Source organism: Somniosus microcephalus, chromosome 8, assembly GCF_052327205.1.
Source record: "Somniosus microcephalus isolate GS21.2 chromosome 8, FLI_Smic_1.0, whole genome shotgun sequence".
Taxonomy (NCBI): Eukaryota; Metazoa; Chordata; class Chondrichthyes; order Squaliformes; family Somniosidae; genus Somniosus; species Somniosus microcephalus.
This window is the reverse complement of record NC_140994.1, coordinates 127,647,582-127,666,361: the sequence shown is the minus strand read 5'-3', so window position 1 is coordinate 127,666,361 and position 18,780 is coordinate 127,647,582. Positions and strand designations below refer to the sequence as shown.

The 18,780-nt window shown below is 46.6% G+C and overlaps 1 protein-coding gene across 2 annotated transcripts; it reads left to right on the top strand.

The window, feature by feature from the left end:
* Window positions 1–1,714: 1,714 nt before the first annotated feature.
* Window positions 1,715–17,509, top strand: lsm11 (LSM11, U7 small nuclear RNA associated). Of its 2 annotated transcripts, none has more exons than XM_085995103.1 (4): window positions 1,715–2,152; window positions 14,356–14,507; window positions 15,466–15,549; window positions 16,941–17,509. In XM_085995103.1, the coding sequence occupies exons 1-4, from the start codon at window positions 1,774–1,776 to the stop codon at window positions 17,331–17,333; spliced, it is 1,008 nt and encodes a 335-aa protein (XP_085851229.1). In that variant the 5' UTR covers window positions 1,715–1,773; the 3' UTR covers window positions 17,334–17,509. The 2 variants fall into 2 exon arrangements, with proteins under 2 accessions (XP_085851229.1, XP_085851230.1); XM_085995104.1 differs by having other exon boundaries at window positions 1,717–2,152; window positions 14,356–14,495.
* The last annotated feature ends 1,271 nt before the right edge of the window (window positions 17,510–18,780 follow it).

Below are 18,780 nucleotides of genomic sequence, written 5' to 3'. Positions count from 1 at the left end.
TTCGTTATCAGTTTAAATGGTGACGGGGCAGCAGAAGCAGCGGGAGCAGCTGTGGCTGTGGCTGCCGCTCCCGCATAAGTCTTGGCTTGCCCCGCCACCGGCGATGATGTAGTCGCCATTCTGGGGTGCTTTAAGGGCTACACTCACCCCAAGTCACAGGCCTGAAGGTGTTAATGGCCTCAGGTAATATATATATTTTTTGTCCTCTATTGAGCAGAGGGAGCTGATTAAAATGAGGACACACCTCTCCCCTTACTGAATGAAATTGGGGGAGGGGCCCTCTCCCCTCTGCTCAATAGGCAATTAATAATCGGTGATGGGACTGAGGTGCCTTCGAAAGACAGGCAGAGAGATAGAGAGATAGAGAGGGGGGTAGGAAGGAGGGAGACCACAAGGGCAGTGTTGCCACTCAGGATGGTGGGTGGGTGTTGGCAGGGGGGCACTCTCTGATGTAGTTTAAAAGTCTTTGGTGATGGTCTTCTGGCAGGGGGAGAAGATGTCTTCACCTGGAAAAGCTGGAGAAGCCCAGGCTCAGTCCTGCAACAGGTCTTAATGATGTAATTAATGAAATTAGAGACTTCACCTGGTCAGCTCCAGCTCTCCCAGGGCAGGCAATAGTAGGGGTGCTAATTAGTGGTGTGTGTGGCCTAGCTTTTAACAAGAGACACACACTACACCCCTTGATGGTCCGGCCTTGCTTCTTCTTTTCTCCCCCCACCTAAAATACAAAGTCTTGGGAGAATGCCCCAAATAACACCCACCTGTAGATGTTTCAAACGAGATGAATCTTCCCTCCTTCCAAACAGTTGGTGGGTTTTTTTCCGATGTTTCTCTCCCCTCTCTCCTGAAGTGGAGGCCAATTTGGGGAGGCAGTGATAGAAAAGGCCTCTCCCCGGTTGATGTTGATGTAGGCCTCCTTTCTCCTTCTCCTCCTCTGCCCAATCTCTCCAGGCACCTCAGTTGTTTGAAGATGTTGGAGGAGGTGGAGGTGGAGGTGGTGATCTATCTTTCTGCTACTCCTCTTCCTGGTCAGGAGACCACCACTCTCCACTCTCTTGTTTTGGCAGCTCCTTCTCCTCTTGCTGCTTGAGACAGCCAGAAAAGCACACAGGTCTTTCCTGGTTAGAGGTCCGGACTATACTAACAGCAATATCACTACACGGTACTTATATACCGATGGTCACCACCGGTATTACGTATACAGCAGCCAGAGAAAGTAGTACATCTCTTAAGGTGGAACAGGCTTAAGTTCTCTTAAGGTGGAACAGGTTACATACACCACAGTTTTGATAGAGTGGATACAGAGAGAATGTTTCCACTTGTGGAGAAGAGCAAAACTAGAGGCCATCAATATAAGACAGTCACCAAGAAATCCAACAGGGAATTCAGAAGTAACTTCTTTACCCAAAGAGTGGTGTGAATGTGGAACTCGCTACCACAGGGAGTGGTTGAAGCGAATAGTATAGATGCATTTAAGGGGAGGTTAGACAAGCCTATAAGTGAGAAGGGAATAGAGGGTTCTGTTGATAGAGTTAGATGAGGAAAGACGGGAGGAGGCTGGAGTGGAGCATAAACGCCAGCATGGACTGGTTGGGTGCAATGGCCTGTTTCTGTGCCGCATATCCTGAGTAATGTAATTCTATGTAATTCTTTGGGATGAGAAGACGACCCCACAATGCCCTGCGCGCGCAGTTCTAAAATGGCGGCTGTGAAAGTGCTCTATCCGGGCAGCGGGCCTCACCCAGAGGGCCGCGGGAGGCCAGCCAGCCCAAGATGGCGGAGGGAGAGGCGGGGATCGGGTTCTCGGAGGCCGTGGAGGGAGAGGCCAAGGCCAAGGCCGAGTCGCTGGACGTCAGCTCGCCGCGCTTTGACCCGTACCTGGCGCTGTACAGCCGCCGGCCGCCGCCGCTGCCCTTCCCCAACGTGCGCACCTTCAACAACATGGCCGAGTACGCCTCCTTCCTGCAGCGCGGCCCGCGGCCTACCGCCCCGGCCTCCAAACCCCGCGCCCGCCGCGGCGCTCGGCCTCCCCCCGACCCCCAGAGGATCGAGCGCCTTAAAAAGCTGATGGTGGCCGGCCCGAGCGGCGAGGAGAGGCCGCGGCTCCGCAGGAGGGAGCGGGCCCCGAAAAATGTGCTGACCAGGATGGCGCGTGAGTAGCTCAGCCCGGGGAGGGAGAGCGGCCCCCGGGAGTCGAGACCCTGATTGGGCAGGAGAGGGACTGGATTATACAAACATGTCAACCCTGGGTGGAGCTGCAGCCAAGGCACAACATTTGTGGGTGACACCAATTTGGGGGGTGTAGTTAATGCAGAGAAGGTCTGCCACAAAATACAGGAAGACATGAATAAACTCGCAGAATAGGCGTGTAATTGGCAAATGAACTTCAATATAGGTAAGTGTGAGGTGCTGCATTTTGGTAGGAAGAATAAGGAGGCCACATACTCCTTGGGGAAATAAGAGTCTAAACTGGGTAGAGAAGCAAAGAGACCTAGGGGTACAGACAAACAATTATTAAAAGTAGTGACACAGGTTAACAAGTCCATATAGAATGCAGACCAAGCACTGGGGTTCATTTCTAGAGGGATAGAATTGAACAACAGAGATGTTATGTTAAACTTGTATAGAACCTTGGTTAGACCACACTTGAAATACTGTTCTGTTATAAAGACAGAGGCATTGGAGAAAGTGCAAAAAAAGAGTCATGGGGATAATGCCAGAACTGAGTTTATATCCATCAGGACAGGCTGGGGCTCTTTTATCTAGAAAAGAGAAGGCCGAGGGGTAACCTGATCGAGGTCTTTAAGATTATGAAAGGGTTTGATAGGGTAGACGTAGAGAAGATGCTTCTACTTGCGGGCGAGACCAGAACTAAGGGCCATAAATATAAGAAAGTCACCACTAAATCCAATAGGGAATTCAGGAGAAACTTCTTTATCCAGAGAGTGGTTAGAATGTGGAACTCGCTCCCACAGGGAGATGTTGAGGCGAACAGCACAGATGCCTTTAAGGGGAAGTTAGATAAACACATGAGGGCGAAAGGAATAGAAGGATATGCTGATAGTGTTAGATGAAGAGGGGTTGGGAGGAGGCTCGTGTGGAGCATAAACATGGCCCTGTTGGGCCGAATGTCCTGTTTTTGTGCTGTACATTCTATGTAATTCTAAGTCTTGCCCCAGGCAGCTGTGAGTGAGGGACTGGATTATAACCAAACTTCAGATCTATCCCAGTGTATTATGAGCCCCTAATTATTGCTCTGGGCAACTGATGCATCTAATAATAATTATAACTGTAAAATATATTCCACATTTGGAAACCCTCAGTTGTGCCCCAGGACAACATAACTCTTTGGGGAGTAGAAGAGGGTCCGTGGCCAATCCCAACCTATCTCTGAAACCACCTCCACCCTAACATTGCCACCCACACTCTTCAGTCCCCTGACTTTGGCCTTTTGAGCATCCCTGTTCTTTCACCCACCACTCATGATGGTGCATTCAGCTGCTTTGGAGTTCCCTCCTTAACCCTTTCACCTCTCCACTTTTCTATCCATCTTGGAAAAACTATCTGAAACCCCAAGCTTACAGTCAGCTCTTGAAACTCTGGCTCCATAGCTCAGTTTACCTGTTTCTCGCCGTGGGATGATTTTTGTGTTGAATGTTGTCAGCGTCTGTTTCTTATCCCAATAGCTCGGTTCAGTTGGTAGTACACTTGCTACGTTAGAGGGCTCACCTTTGCATGAATATTAAGCCAATGCCTTGTCTGCCTGTTGTGGTTCAGATTGAATGTGCCCTTGTGTCGCATTCCTTCATAAAACTGCCAAAAAACCAGATTAACCGGTCATTCATCGCATTGTTTTGGGCTATATTCGCCTGTATAAAAGTAATGGGTACACTTCAAAGTAATTGTATTGTACGTTGTTAAAGTCCCTCATGAAAGTGGTTAGAGGCCAGGGGTGACTACATTGGGGCTAAAATACATAGAAATTTACATAGAATCATAGACATTTACAGCACAGAAGGAGGGCATTCGGCCCATCGTGTCTGTGCCAGTTTTAAATATTGGCCAGGACATCGGGGAGAACTCCCCTGCTCTTCTTTGAAATAGTGCCATGGAATATTTTATGTCCACCTGAGAGGGCAGACCTGACCTCGGTTTAACCTCTCATCTGAAAGATGGCGTCTCCGACAGTGCAGCACTTCCTCAGTCTAGATTATGTCCTCGGGTCCTTGGAGTGGGACTTGGACCTGCAACCTTCTGACTCCGAGGCAGGAGTGCTACCTACTGTGCCAATGTTGACATCATTCAGTTCCCATTTTAACGTCATGCATTCGGTCCTTTTACATTTCCATTATAAATTTGGATGTCCACATTTATAATCAACTGCACTATGTAAAACTGTCACACCGTAATTCCAACCACTTTACAGTGGTGGTACAGTGCCGCCACTGGGGGGAGGGTGTAATTACAGCGTGATTCATTTACATACACGGTTTCCATTATAAATGTGGAAATAGGGATTTACAGTGGAGAGTTTTGGTAGGAAGTGCATGTAGACGTAAGAGTTACACCTCCTACAAGAGAACTGTACTGACCAAGATGCCTTTCTCTTTGGGAAGACTATGATATGCTTATAATTTGTAAAAATAAAATTCAAATATGCTGTATATATTAATGCAAAACTTGCCCTTGAGGAAGGCGTCCTGAACCCTTAATCAGATAATGTCAAACACTCATTTTTATCCAATGTAGTAAAATAAAGCCATCATTCAGCACGAAGCTGTGATCATTATAAAATATTAATAATAGCCCTCAATTGTCCCCAATATTACAATATAAAAGCTAAATGCACTCCCAATATATAACAAACCAGTTCAAATCCTACCCTATGTGGGGTGAGGGCAGGAAGATTGTGACGCATTTAATATTTATATAATAAAATCCCCTAAAACTATTTTGATATTGTCACTAGGTGTATATAGCAGATTGGTGCCAAGTTTGCTGTAGGAATCATCATCCTTTGCCCAGTGAGCATGAATGCTTTGTGATGTTCTCACTGATGGTTCATCAGCACACATTGCCCATTCTTTAACTGTACCCCGCACTGCTCCCAATGACATGATTTTCAAAGCCAAATTTGTGGCCCCACTGTTTGCAGTGGAAGAATAAAGGTCTGATACAATCCCGATTGGTCCTCAACGAATAAGAGGTTCCAAACCTACAGACTGACCCCTAAAAATTGCCTGACCTCTTCACTCATTTACACACCTTTCACTGGAAGTGTTATGAAGACGTTGGTAGCTTTTCCCCCTGTAGTGGCGCTTCTTAGTTTCCAAACAGGCAGGCCACTGGGCTGTGGGGCTTTTAACATCGAGTAGACGCGTGTCGAAATAAAACGTTCCCAAACGTAGCTTTGTCTTTTAAATGGTTTACTATAACACTTAACAAACAGAATTACAAAGCAAACACGTATAAACGAACACGGTCAAAAACTGTACTGCTCCAAACCTCACAGCTTCTGCCTCTTTCACCACGTGCAGTTTAAAACTGTAAGATGGCTGCACCCATGTGTGGCTTAGGGACTGTTCCATTGTGGCAAGAATGAAGGGGGTGTCGGACTATACTACTGGAGCAAGAAAATAGGGGGTTTCTTAATACAATAAGTCGTTCAAGTAAATTAACTGTATTATGCCATTTAGCCACTATTTTAAAGTATTTTCTTAAGCTTTTATGGCTCTTACATTCTGGCCCCTAATTGACTAGGCACATGAAGCATATCAATTACTCAAACATTAAGAGTCATAAACTAATGAGTTCAACATATTTACAATACAAGTGTCCACTTTTTTCTTTCGTTCAGGAGCTTTTCACGCTGCTTCTTGTAGCAGGCAGAGCTTTGTGATCGGTCTCTCCAGGGTACTGGTCTTGGTTTGCAAACAGACGCGACGAACGACGCCTCTGGAGTCTGGCATGGTCTTAATTATTTTTCCCATCAACCAAGAATTTCTAGGGGCTGAATCATCCACAATTAAGACAATGTCTCCGACGATGAAGTTCCTCTTTATTTTGGACCATTTTTGACGCTCCTGTAGCAGAGGTAAGTATTCTCTTGTCCATCTGGTCCAGAAGAGGTCTGACATATACTGAACTTGCCTCCACTTCCGACGGGCATACAGATCTTCCTTTTTGAAGACTCCCGGGGGCATGGCTGGCTGTGTTTTCAACAACAACGGGTGGTTCGGAGTCAGGGCTTCGAGGTCATTAGGATCATCTGATGTCTTAGTTATCGGTCGGTCATTAATGATGGCTTCGACCTCGCACAGAACGGTTTGGAGTCCCTCGTCGTCCAGCGCTTGCTGCTTCAGTACAGAACTGAGTAGTTTTCTTACGGTGCGTATCTGTCTTTCCCAGACACCTCCATGGTGGGATGCAGCCGGAGGATTGAAGATCCACTTAATTCCTGTTTGCATCATGGCTTCCTGTATTTTAAGCTGATTCCAACCTTCAATAGCTTCCCGTAGTTCTCTCTCCGCTCCGACAAAATTAGTGCCATTATCAGAACGCATAATGGACACCTGTCCTCTTCTACAGACAAAGCGCCGCAAGGCGCTAATACAGGAATCCGTGTCAAGCGTGTGTGCCACCTCAATATGAACTGCTCTGATGGTCAAACAAGTGAAAAGCACACCATATCTCTTGACAAGGCTCCGTCCTCGCTTTACCTCGAAAGGCCCGAAATAGTCCACCCCTACGTTTGTAAATGGGGGCTTGTCTGGTGACAAACGGTCTTCAGGCAGGTCTGCCATTTTCTGCTCCCCAGCTCTAGCGTGTAACCATCTGCAAACAATACATTCAGAGAGTATTTTTCTTATTACGGAATTAGCTCCTGGAATCCAGTATCTTTGTCTTAGCTTCGCAAGCACGTGATTCCTCCCACTGTGTCCAATACTCTGGTGTATATGCTGAAGAATGAGAGTAGCAACCCGGAGGTCCTTAGAAAGGATAGCAGGATGCTTGGCCTCCTCTGGCATAGCAGATTTGTTTAGTCTCCCTCCCACCCTCAGTACTCCATCTTGCAGTGTAGGGTCCAGCTTGCAGATATGACTACCTTTCTTGATTGGAGTATTTTGCTGTAGAGCTTCGGTTTCTTCTGGGTATCTTTGTCTTTGACTGAAGCAAACTATCTCCTTCTCAGCCTTGGCCAAATCCTCCACGGTCAATGAATTCTTGCTCAATGTGGTCTTGTGCTGATGCATATACTGCTGTAGAAGCATTCTCTGCTTATCAGGGTTACTTTCAGACTGACTGATAGTGGCTCGGTACTCTTTTCTCTTACCGCTCAGGTGTAGCAGCAACTCTTTCAACCTTAGAAACCATGCAACTGCTTTCCTCAACTGGTGCCATCCTGAGAAATGGTTAACAAGTTTGTTCACTGTGTCAAAGTTCTCTTTCGTAGTTATGAAATTTACTGTGACTGATCTCTTGACTTCGACGTCGTCTTCAGTAATCTGACTTGGCATATCTGGTCTTTCTGGCCATGATCTCTCTGTTTCCAGCAGATAACTTGGGCCTTGTATCCAAGTTTCACTCCTCATGAAGTTTTCAGCCTTCAATCCCCGTGAGGCTTGATCTGCTGGGTTTAATGAGGTGTTTACATACCTCCATTGAGATGGTTGTGTAGCTTCTCTAATGGATGAGATTCTGTTTGCTACGAAGGTCTTGAAGCGTATCTTCTCATTCTCTATATACTTCAGCACCGTCGTGCTATCCGTCCAGAAGACAGATTCTTCTAATGGGAGCTGTAACTCTTTACGCATCACCTGGTCAACTTTAACTGCAACAACCGCTGCCGTCGATTCCAGTCTCGGGATGGTGACCTGCTTCAGCGGAGCCACCCTGGATTTTCCCATGAGGAAGGCACAATGTTTCTGGCCCTGTTGATTTGTCAGCAAGAGGTAGGTAGCCGTGCCATAGCCGTCCTCACTGGCGTCCGAGAAATGATGTAGTTGAGCCGTCTTTGTAACTCCAAAACTCGCGGGCTTGATGCATCTACTGACGTTGAAGCTAGAAAGTTGTTGCAAATCTGTCAGCCATCTGTGCCATCTCTGAGCTTGACCTTCTGGGATATCTTCATCCCATCCTCTCTTGTCTCTACACAGCTCTCGTAGCATCAGCTTCACCGGCAGAATGAGTGGTGCCAGGAATCCGAGAGGGTCGTAGATGGAACTGACCACGGAGAGAATCCCTCGTCTTGTGGATGGTCTTTCGTTCACCGTTATCCTGAAGTTGAACGTGTCTGACTCGATGCACCATTGTACACCAAGAGCTCTCTCGATAGGAAGGACATCGTGGCTCAGGTCCAGATCTTTGACTTCAGTGGCTCTTTCCTTTTCTGGGATAGAAGCTAGAACTGCTCTGCTGTTGCTTATCCACTTAGTCAGATGGAATCCTCCATTCGAACACAGAGTTCTAAGGTCTCTTGACAGTGCGATGGCATCGTCTTCTGTTGACACGGACTTCAGACAGTCATCGACATAAAAGTTTCTGAAGATTGTCTCCACAGCCTCGGATGGTGCTTTGCCCTTGCCATCTTCTGCAGTTTTTCTGAGAGCGTAGCTTGCACAGCTGGGAGATGATGTGGCTCCAAACAGGTGTACGGCCATTCTACATTCCACCATCGCTTCACTAACGTCGCCATCTGGCCACCAAAGGAAACGCAGAAGATCAGCATCTTCGTCAGGGATTCTGACTTGGTAGAACATTGATTCTATGTCTGCCATCATGGCAACGAGCTCTTGTCTAAACCTAGTCAAGACGCCAATGAGGGTATTAGTAAGATCAGGACCTTGAAGCAGCTGGTCATTCAATGAAGTTCCTCTGAATGAGGCGGCGCAGTCAAACACTACACGGATCTTTTTCTTCTTTGGGTGATACACCCCGTGATGAGGAATGTACCAGACCCTTCCATCGTCTCTGTTCAACTGTTCTTCGGGCACTTTTACAGCATAGCCTTTCGCTATGATGTTTCTCATGAAGTCTTTGTAGTCTTCGTGAAAGTCGGGGTTCTTGTTCAGCTTTCTCTTTAGACTGATGGCGCGTTGCTCTGCTATGCAGTGATTGTTCGGCATCTTCGCGGTCTGTCTTCTCAGTGGCAAACCAATGTGATAGTGGCCATCAATGAACTGTGTAGACCTTGTCATCAAACCCATGAACTGATGGTCTTCTTGTGACATCTCTGTCTTTTCCTCACAGCTGCGTTCTGAGAAGTCTGCGTTGAACTGCTGTATCAACAGCTCTTCAATGCTTGCGATAGAGATGCGATTAACTGTGACGTTTTGTCGTTCCTCCTTGTTCGACTTGTGGCCATCATCTCTCCTTACCGGTCCATTGATTACCCATCCAAGGGCTGTCCTGACGGCGTAGGGTCCGTCATCCTTGCTGTTTATCACCTGCCATGGCTCCATAGTTTTGTAGGCATTGGTTCCAATTAATAGGCCAATTTCTGCTTCAATGTATGGGAGACGCACCTTTTCTAGGTAGGGCCATCTATCCACATCCTTCTGCAGGGCTAGGTTCCCTATTCTAACGGGAATCTCCCTCTGTGTGAAAACATTAGGCAGGTCTATGAAGTCCTTCTCTTCAAGTCCACACACTTCTAGGTCTGACAGGATATAACTTTGCATTGACTTCTCATGACCCATGGTGCGTAATAGGATTTCTGTTCTTCTGCCTCTAACGTTCAGCTGTCGCATGAGTGATTCTGTGCAGAACGTTGCTGAACTACCTGGATCCATGAAGGCGTAAGTCTCCACAACCTTCTCACTCCTCTTAGACTTGATCCTTACTGGTACGATGGCAAGAATACAGTCACTGTCACCGGCCCCAGTGAGTCCACAGGTCTCTGGTTCTAGCGACACCAGAGCACTTGAAACAACCTTCTCGTCGGTATTGTTTTCTTCACTCTTCTTAGAGACTTGTTCTTCTTTATGGATATGCAGCAGACTGGGATGTTTCCGAGTGCACTCTCTGCATGTTGTTCTTTGCTTACAGTTTCTACTCAGGTGCCCCTGAGAGAGACATCCAAAACATAGGCCGTTGTACTTCAGGAATTCGATTCTGTCCTTATGTGGCTGTGCTTTGATGTCGCTGCAGAAATCCAGTGTATGATTCTTCTGGCAGAATAAGCATGGCTTCTGAAAGGCATTAGCAGGCATCACTGTGCTGATCTTTTTGGGAGATGAGTTCTGGGGCCTTTCTTCCTCGGCCTGAGTGACGATAGTTGCAAAGCTGCTTCCCCTGGAACCACCTTTCCTGAGAGTCTTTGATTCAGCAGGCTTGGCTTTCACTCTTCCATCGGTGGTCGGGCTGACATCCTGGATGCTTCCAAACAATGGGTCCCTAGCAATTTTAGCCTGTTTGTCTATGAAATTCACTAAGTCTGCAAACCTGGCTCTACTTTTCCGTCTCTCCATTATCTCAAAGGCTGTTCTTCTCCATTGTTCTCTCATCCTGTAAGGAAGCTTAGAGATGACGATTCTCATAGTCGTAGGATTGTCCATCTCTTCCATGAATTCAACATCCTCCATGGTGTTGCGACATCCTATGAGGAAGAGAACATATGCGTTCAATGCCTCTCCGTCTTCTGATCTGATCTGTGGCCACTTGGTAGCCTTTTCGATATATGCAGTGGCTATCTTCGGCTCGTTACCATAGTGCTCCTGCAGCAACTTCCTGGCTTCTATGTATCCCCGGTCCGGTCTCATGTGTTCACAGCTTCTGACCAGGTCTTGTGGTTTACCACTGGTGTACTGTCCCAGGTAGTACAACTTATCACTGCTGCTCTCTGTTTTGGAGTCAATGGCTTGTTCAAAGGATCTGATGAAGGGCTTATACTTGAGTGGGTCGCCTTGGAACACTGGTATGTCTCTTTGAGGGAGTCGAAACAGATTCTGTTGTTTTACAAGCATCTCTGTAATTTCGTTCTGACGTTGCATCACTCGGTATAGGCTTCTCCCTGTGTCTTCAGGCCTCTGGTCATCAGCAGGGTCTAGTCTAGACCGTCTGACGTCTGGGGTAGCATCACGTGCTCCTGTTAGTGGAGAGGCCACTCTTCCACGCTGTAATGCCGGGGAATTGCTTTCGGGCTCTGTTGTAACTCTTGAGGGTGCCCTGGATCCAACTCTATGTGGCAACGTTGACTGGCAGTGGCTCCCGCCGTCCCGTGAGCCTTCATAATCTTCGTACGCACTCAACCTGGCATCTGAGACCTCGATAGCTGTTTTCATCTCCAGCCGTTCGTTCTTTGCCTGCACCTGGGCCCGCTGGGCCTGCACTTGGGCCTGTTGGGCCTGCACTTGGGCCTGCAGTTGGGCCTCTTGGACCTGCAGTTGGGCCTCTTCCCGTTCAAGAGCTTGCTTCTCATCTAAAGATGCTGCGCGCGCCATCAACGCCGCCCGTTCAGCCTCCGCTCTCATGCGTCGCGCCGAGCTTGTGGTAGAAGCGACTGACCTGCGTCCAGAAACAGAGCTACCTTCTTTTCGATTTTTGCTCGGTCTGGCGGAAGTCTCTGAAATGCTATCGTCTGGTCCGACTTCATCGTCAACCTTATCTTTCTCTGCTGTATCAGCATCTTGACGAATTTTTAACATCCACTGCTCCGTGGCCTTGATACAGTCCTTAATGCTGGTTGATTTAAGATCAAACCAGTCGTGCTGATCAGTGTTTCCCTCTTCTTCAGACAGAAGTGCTAATACATCTTCATTGAGTATATTAAATTCTTCATGCAGCTTGGAGAAATCGTAATACATCATGTCTTCAGCTTTCTTAATATTAGCATTATCTTCCATGAGACGATCAATTATCTTCATTTTTCCAGTTATCTGAACTAATTTAGCCTTCCTTGCACCTAATGCTTCTATGTAACTTCTCTTCCCTTGCCTTTGGGGTGAGCTTTATTTCCCTCTTTTGGCCAGCAATCCTTCTGGCTGGGGGAAGCTCCTGGCTCCTTAAGGCCTCGGCCATTTTACCCGCAGCTCTTATTTAGCTTCTCGACAGAATGAACAAAGCAAGTAACAGTCACTGTACCTTCGCTTTCTTAAATTGTCGTCTGGCTCCGTGACCATTCATGTATAAGTTCGCCGACGATTCCGTCCCTTCTTAGGGAGCCAGTTTTTGACTAATGTAGTGGCGCTTCTTAGTTTCCAAACAGGCAGGCCACTGGGCTGTGGGGCTTTTAACATCGAGTAGACGCGTGTCGAAATAAAACGTTCCCAAACGTAGCTTTGTCTTTTAAATGGTTTACTATAACACTTAACAAACAGAATTACAAAGCAAACACGTATAAACGAACACGGTCAAAAACTGTACTGCTCCAAACCTCACAGCTTCTGCCTCTTTCACCACGTGCAGTTTAAAACTGTAAGATGGCTGCACCCATGTGTGGCTTAGGGACTGTTCCATTGTGGCAAGAATGAAGGGGGTGTCGGACTATACTACTGGAGCAAGAAAATAGGGGGTTTCTTAATACAATAAGTCGTTCAAGTAAATTAACTGTATTATGCCATTTAGCCACTATTTTAAAGTATTTTCTTAAGCTTTTATGGCTCTTACACCCCCAATAGTTCAGTGGGTGTCAGCACTCCACGTTGTGAGCCGCACAGCAAGGAGGTTGCAGGTTTGATTTCTCCCCCCACCCCCAAAATCTGAGCTGAGTTTAGTGATCTCAGCCTGAAGCATTGCAGTTGGCCTCAGCACCCAAGGTTAGGGAGAAGCAATAATCTGCCAGGGCTCCCAGTCCTGATCGTTATCCATCAGACAGGATTAGACTCGGTACCCAGCCTCCAGAGACTCGCTGTCTCAGCACGTCAATAATGGCCACTCGGATAAGGTATCGGAGGGTTGGCTGCACCGGCAGAACCATAACTCGGCACCTTCAGGAGGGGAGTGGAGGAAGGAAAAAAAAAAACCCCGAGAGATAAAGATGTACTCCGACCAATGGTGCTTTGCTCTGCCAGGCCCCGAAACAGTGTGTGTATGTGTGCGTGCATGTGAGTCTGAGCACGTGTGGTTTGTGTGTGTGTGTGTGTGTGAGAGAGAGATGTGTTGATCTGGAAGCCCTGACGTTTGCTCTTTGTTTCCCTGTAGGAGCAGCTCGCCTCCTCCAGCCAGGAGCGCAGTATGGTGTGGGCCATGGAAACCTCCATGACCGCCGTCAGGGCTGCTTCGTTATTGGTCAACAAGAGGTATGCATGTAACAGGGCAAGAGCGAGCACACTAGTTTTCATAGTTTATGACAACCGTTTATTCCCATCTCTATTACTTTTTTAAAGGTATGTTTGTAAATTGAAATTCTAATCCATAGATGTTCGATTTCTACATCGCAGTACATTTTTGTAATTGTCTGTCACCATGGCTCAGGTGGTAACAATCTCACCTCTGAATCAGAAGGTTGTACACAATCTAGGCTGACACTTCAGTGCAGTTCCTAGGGATGGTTTTCCCGTTAGAGGTGCTATCTTTCAGCTGAGGCCCCGTCGACCTAATCCGTTGGACATAAAAAAAAATACCACTGCCGTTTTTCAAATGGCAGGGAAGCTCTCCTGGTGTTCTGGCCAACAGTCAGTCTCGCAAAACACCACCAAAAGCAGATGATCTGGTCACTTCGCTCATTGCTGTTTGTGGGATCTTGTGCACAAATTGGCTGCCGTGTTCCCCTGCAAAACGACAGTGACGACACTTTGAAAGTGAATCATTGGCTGTGGACTACTTTGAGATGTCCTGAGGATGTGAAAGGTGGTATGTAAATGCAACTTCTTTCATTCTGATTTTTAAAATATCCCTTTTAAATCTTTGTCTTCCCATCTCTCCCCAAATAAGGCTCCAACATTCCATCTCTATCCCACCTCTATTAGCTATATTCCTAATGCAAAATCAGCCCATCAAATCCGTTCCTTTGGCAGACAATCTAACCAGTTATGGGTCTTGTAACACACGCTTCGATCCCGAACAATAGTTCTGCACAAATGGTCCGCCACCTCAGATTGTTACCCATATACCAGCACATGCGTACTGCGCTTAACACAATCACAAATAACTACAAAATGTTGCTATCAACTTGCCCACTTAGTTATCAAAAATTAACTTACCTGTAAATGCGCTGATTGCCTCAGGCAACTGCTAACGCCATTGGTTTTTTTGAATAGGGGAGTAATCTTGGTGTACTGTTCAAGGCTGGTGAAAAAGTGGAGCTCTGGTGCTCTCAAGTGGCAGCAAGCAGTAATGCAGTCTTTTTATTTTGTTGGTCGCACTGTTGCTCTCTCTGCTGCGTTGATAACTGGAAATGTTTTATTTTGTGCACAGTTCATGAAGGCAGCCCTCTGGGCGAACTGTATCGCTGTGTACAGGACAGGATAAAGATCAGCGTCCACATCCGGACTTTCAAAGGACTGCGGGGCGTCTGCTGTGGATTCCTAGTGACGTTCGACAAGTTCTGGAACATGGTAATGCATGCTGTAAGCAAATCCGCTGCCCGCCCCTCGCACAAAGATTGAGTCAAAGCTATCATATTCACAAACATTTATTTCCCCCCCCCCCCCCCCCCCCCTTCCCAGTTTGCTCCCTCTCCTGAAGATGCCGACCCACATGTTCCACAGGCTTTCTCCAGCACCTCACCCAAGTGGCCATTTTGCAACAGTCTGTGTCACCAGGCTATTTTAACCATGAGAGCTACACAGCTGAGCCCAGTTCAGTCCTCACCCAACATCTATTTGCAGCTTCCAGCAGGAGCCACCGGATATGGTGATGGGGATCGGGAAACCAGGAAACTCAAGACCACACCTTGAGTATTGTCCATTTCTCGTCACTGGAGACAGCTCAGACAAGGGTCACAAGTCTGATCCCAAGCACCAGATAAATCTGGAGAAACCTGGGCCTTTCAGCATTGAAGGGAGCCAGTGACCTAATAAATGTATAATGGTATAGAAAGATGTAAATCTAGAAAATGACTGGCAAGTGAACCGCGACAGTAGAATGGGGGACACGGGTTCAGCCTAGTGAAAGGCAGATTTAGAACTGATGACAGAATGTGCTTCTTTACATAAAGTGACCAACACAGTGAATGGACTCTTGGATAGATGCTGTAGTTGGGGGTACTGTAAGGGCTTTCGGAAACAATTAGATAAGATGGGCCAAATAGTCTTCCTTGTCTTCTCTTACCTTGTGATCACCGACTTGCATTACATTACCAGCTCCACATTGATGAGGAGCCGAAACTACTTTGCATCGATGCGAAGCTGGTGTAACTGGCTGTAATATCGTCGCTGTTCGTAAAGCCCCCAGACTACTGCCAGTACAGCAGAATGAGGCGTTTTCTCAGCTTCCTTGTGTTCCAGGATTTAAGTGAGCACCCGACCACGTGAGATGCAGCACTAATTCTGTGTTAACTTGTCTTCTCTGCCACCATTATTCCAGGCACTTGTTGATGTGGATGAGACCTTCAGGAAACCCATCCTTGGGAAAGCCTTTTACAACGAACCAATGTTAACTGTCAGCAGGGTAAGTAGAGGCCTCGCCATGATGCTTTTTGGAAAAAAAAATTACTTTTAAGACTTTCTGCCCCAAATTTCTTCCCCCCCCCCCCCCACCCCACCCAAAGGTGCTGACTCGCAAGCTATATATCGCCCAAAGTGGCCCGTTATCATGCATGAGCACAGACAATGAGTGCAGTAGAGCCTCTGCCCTGCATCCTCCCTCCAGCAGGAGGCACTGCTCAATGATCAGTGGTGGGAACCCTGGCCGATCTCGCTCCTTCCCAGCCCAAGGATGGAATTTAAGGGGACGCTAGATGAATACATGAGGGAGAAAGCATTAGAAAGGTTATGCTGTTCGAGTTAGATGAAGTAGGTTGGGAGGAGGCTCATGGGGAGCATAGAAACTAGTTGGGCCAAATGGCCTATTTCTGTGCTATACATTCCATGTAATTGTCAAATTCAGGCTGCGCTAGGTGAGATCACCTAACTGGTTCAGTGACACACTGGTCACTATAGTTACCCCACTCCATTGTTTAATACTTTAACCAAGTGGAGAATTCATACTTCCTGTTGCAGACCCTGTCCCAATGAATCGTTCTGCCATGTTACGATTCTAGGATGAGTAAAGGCCTTTCGGCGCATATGTGCTGGATTTTACCCCTCCCCTACCTGCTGGGATAGGCCCAAAAATGGAGCAAATTCAGGAGTCCATGTCAGAAACGTCTTCTCCGACCTCTTGCTGGTGATCAGGTAAGCACCAGGAGGTCCCAACCCATTAATTTTCTAGAATAATTAGTCTCCCCTTCAATATGCCATGCACACCTTGTTTTCCAAAAATCCAACTGGCACCTTCTTGAAGGACTGCCCAGAGGAGTATGTTCCCATAGGTCACATCAGCAGCCGTGAAGCTGCACAGACTGAATATTGACAGTGATGGAAACTGTATCTCTCAAAACACTTGCCTTCAGTAACTATATTCTTCACAGTTCAAATTCAATCCAACTCTCAAAGGCTTCAAAGTTCTAATTGATGTCAGCCAATTAAAAATGTATCTGATCGCATGATTACCTTTTATTTATGAGCGTCACATACTGCAATTTCAGCATTTAAAAAAGCATTTTAACTACCATAAAAGCTGTGATTTGGTAAAGTAATGTGCTGAGGCTCATTGGGAGGTTAGAGAAAGCATTACTCTATATCTAACCCATGCTGTACCTGCCCTGGGAGTGTTTGATGGGGCAGTGTAGAGGGAGCTTTACTCTGTATATAACCCATGCTGTACCTACCCTGGGAGTGTTTGATGGGACAATGTAAGAGAGCTTTACTCTATCTAATCTGTGCTATATTTAGTTTATAATTCTGCTGTATATGGATTATATTGTATATTGTGTTCACTAGATTTACTTTTCAATGCAGCTTTTCGACCGGCTTAAGCTACAAGAAGGATCCAAGGGTGATGAATCTGGTGCCAAGACTATGGAACAAACAGGCTCTTTACCCAAGAGGCTTGAGGGTGGTAGAGCTGGACTGGACGACAGCAAGAGTCTGAGCTGTGTCATTAAAACCGAATGTGCACAAGTAGCCCCAGATACCATAAACCTCTCTGCACAGATTGAAGTTCTAGACCTTGATCGATCGAAGAGGAACTCTGAACAAACCAGCTTGGAGTCCAGGACTGCTACAGGGGAAAAACAGAAACGCAAAAAGAAAGCCAGGCCCAGGGTGGATTATCAGCAGGTTTCTCAAAGACATGTGAAACAACTCTTCATCCGGGGAGAGAATATCTTACTGATCAGTTTAATGCAGTGATGAATAGAGTGGGTGAGGGACAATCTGCCAACCACTGCCAGCACCTCCGCATATAGGGCCTTATACCAGGAAAGTAACGGGCAGGCAAGAGGCGGCAAACGCACCATTTGTTCTGCACAAAACTTCAACTGTCTGGAAATCTGGCTGTTTACAGAAAATAAAATGAAATCTCTGAATTGGTGTGTTTGAGCAGAATTTCTACTAAGTGGATTTTGTTTTTTTAAGTCAGTGAGCTTCAAGTTTCTGGATTGGCTCGGCTTGCTGGCTGACACTACATTAGCTATAATCTGATTGAAACACTTTTTTTGTCAGTGCACTGTCTTGGCTGGCTGCAGTTAGCTGGAGCTGCTGCACTGTCCTGGCTGTATTTCTCAATATTAAATTGCTCAGGTGGCTGGATTGAATGGTGTGTGTTTTGCCACCTTTCTGATTGCTGTGCTCCAGTAAATGGCTCGTTTCAAAACTTTGGAAATGGGACCAAAAAATGCCAAGTAGCTGGTCGTGGTGGTGTTTCTTGTAGTCTTCTGTCTACCGTGACTATAAATGGGGTTGTGTTAAAAGGCCCCAGAATGTGTGTGCTGGGGGGGTGGAGAGGAGGGAAAGAGAAAGGTCACAATTGTCCAAGGGAGAAGAAGCACTATTAATGTCGGCAGTGGTTTTGAGATTTAACTGTACCATGGGACTTGGTGCTTAAGTTGAGAAGTTACAGGTGTGTCTCATTAAAAACTGTGTATATTCATTTATAATCTGACTCCAAGGCAGCTGAGCAGCCATTGCAGAAGCTAGTTACAGGACAGAACTTCTAAGCAACGTGCCCTCTAAGCCGTGCAGCTGTGGACCGACTTTTCTAATGTTAAATTTTGCACATGTGCGAAACTGAATGGGCTGCGCACCCAAAAAAAAAATTAGGGGGAACATTGCTTGTAAGATGCAAAAGGGTTTCTGAATGAGGACAACGATAGAGAAAAGGAGGAAGTACTTAATGAGGGTGGGGAGGAAGACATTATCTAGCTTGTTTTTTTTGTCTAATAAGTCACAAGTAGCCTGGTGCTTGAGCAATTTCCCAGGAATTAGCATCATTAGTGGTTGAGGGGGGTGGTCAATGAGGTAACACCATCTCGTATAAAGTGCATTGATGGGCCTTAATAGAGCATCCCATCCAATACTAAGTTTATTTTTAAGGCACAGGACTATAGAGGCTCGTAATAGACCATGATAGTCGCTGAGTGTCCAAGAATTATATCGCATGATACTCTCCTGGCCCTATCATTTCCCTTCAGGTACTTATCCAAGTCTTGGATTTGCTGATGCGATCAGCTCCCACTGCCTTTCTCGGCAGCCCATTCCATGCCTCTGCAAAAAAAAAAAAAAAAAAAAAAAAGTTGCATCTAAATTGCTGTTTCATCCGCCCTCTTGAGGTTTTGTGTGGTGGGGGGGGGTGGCTACG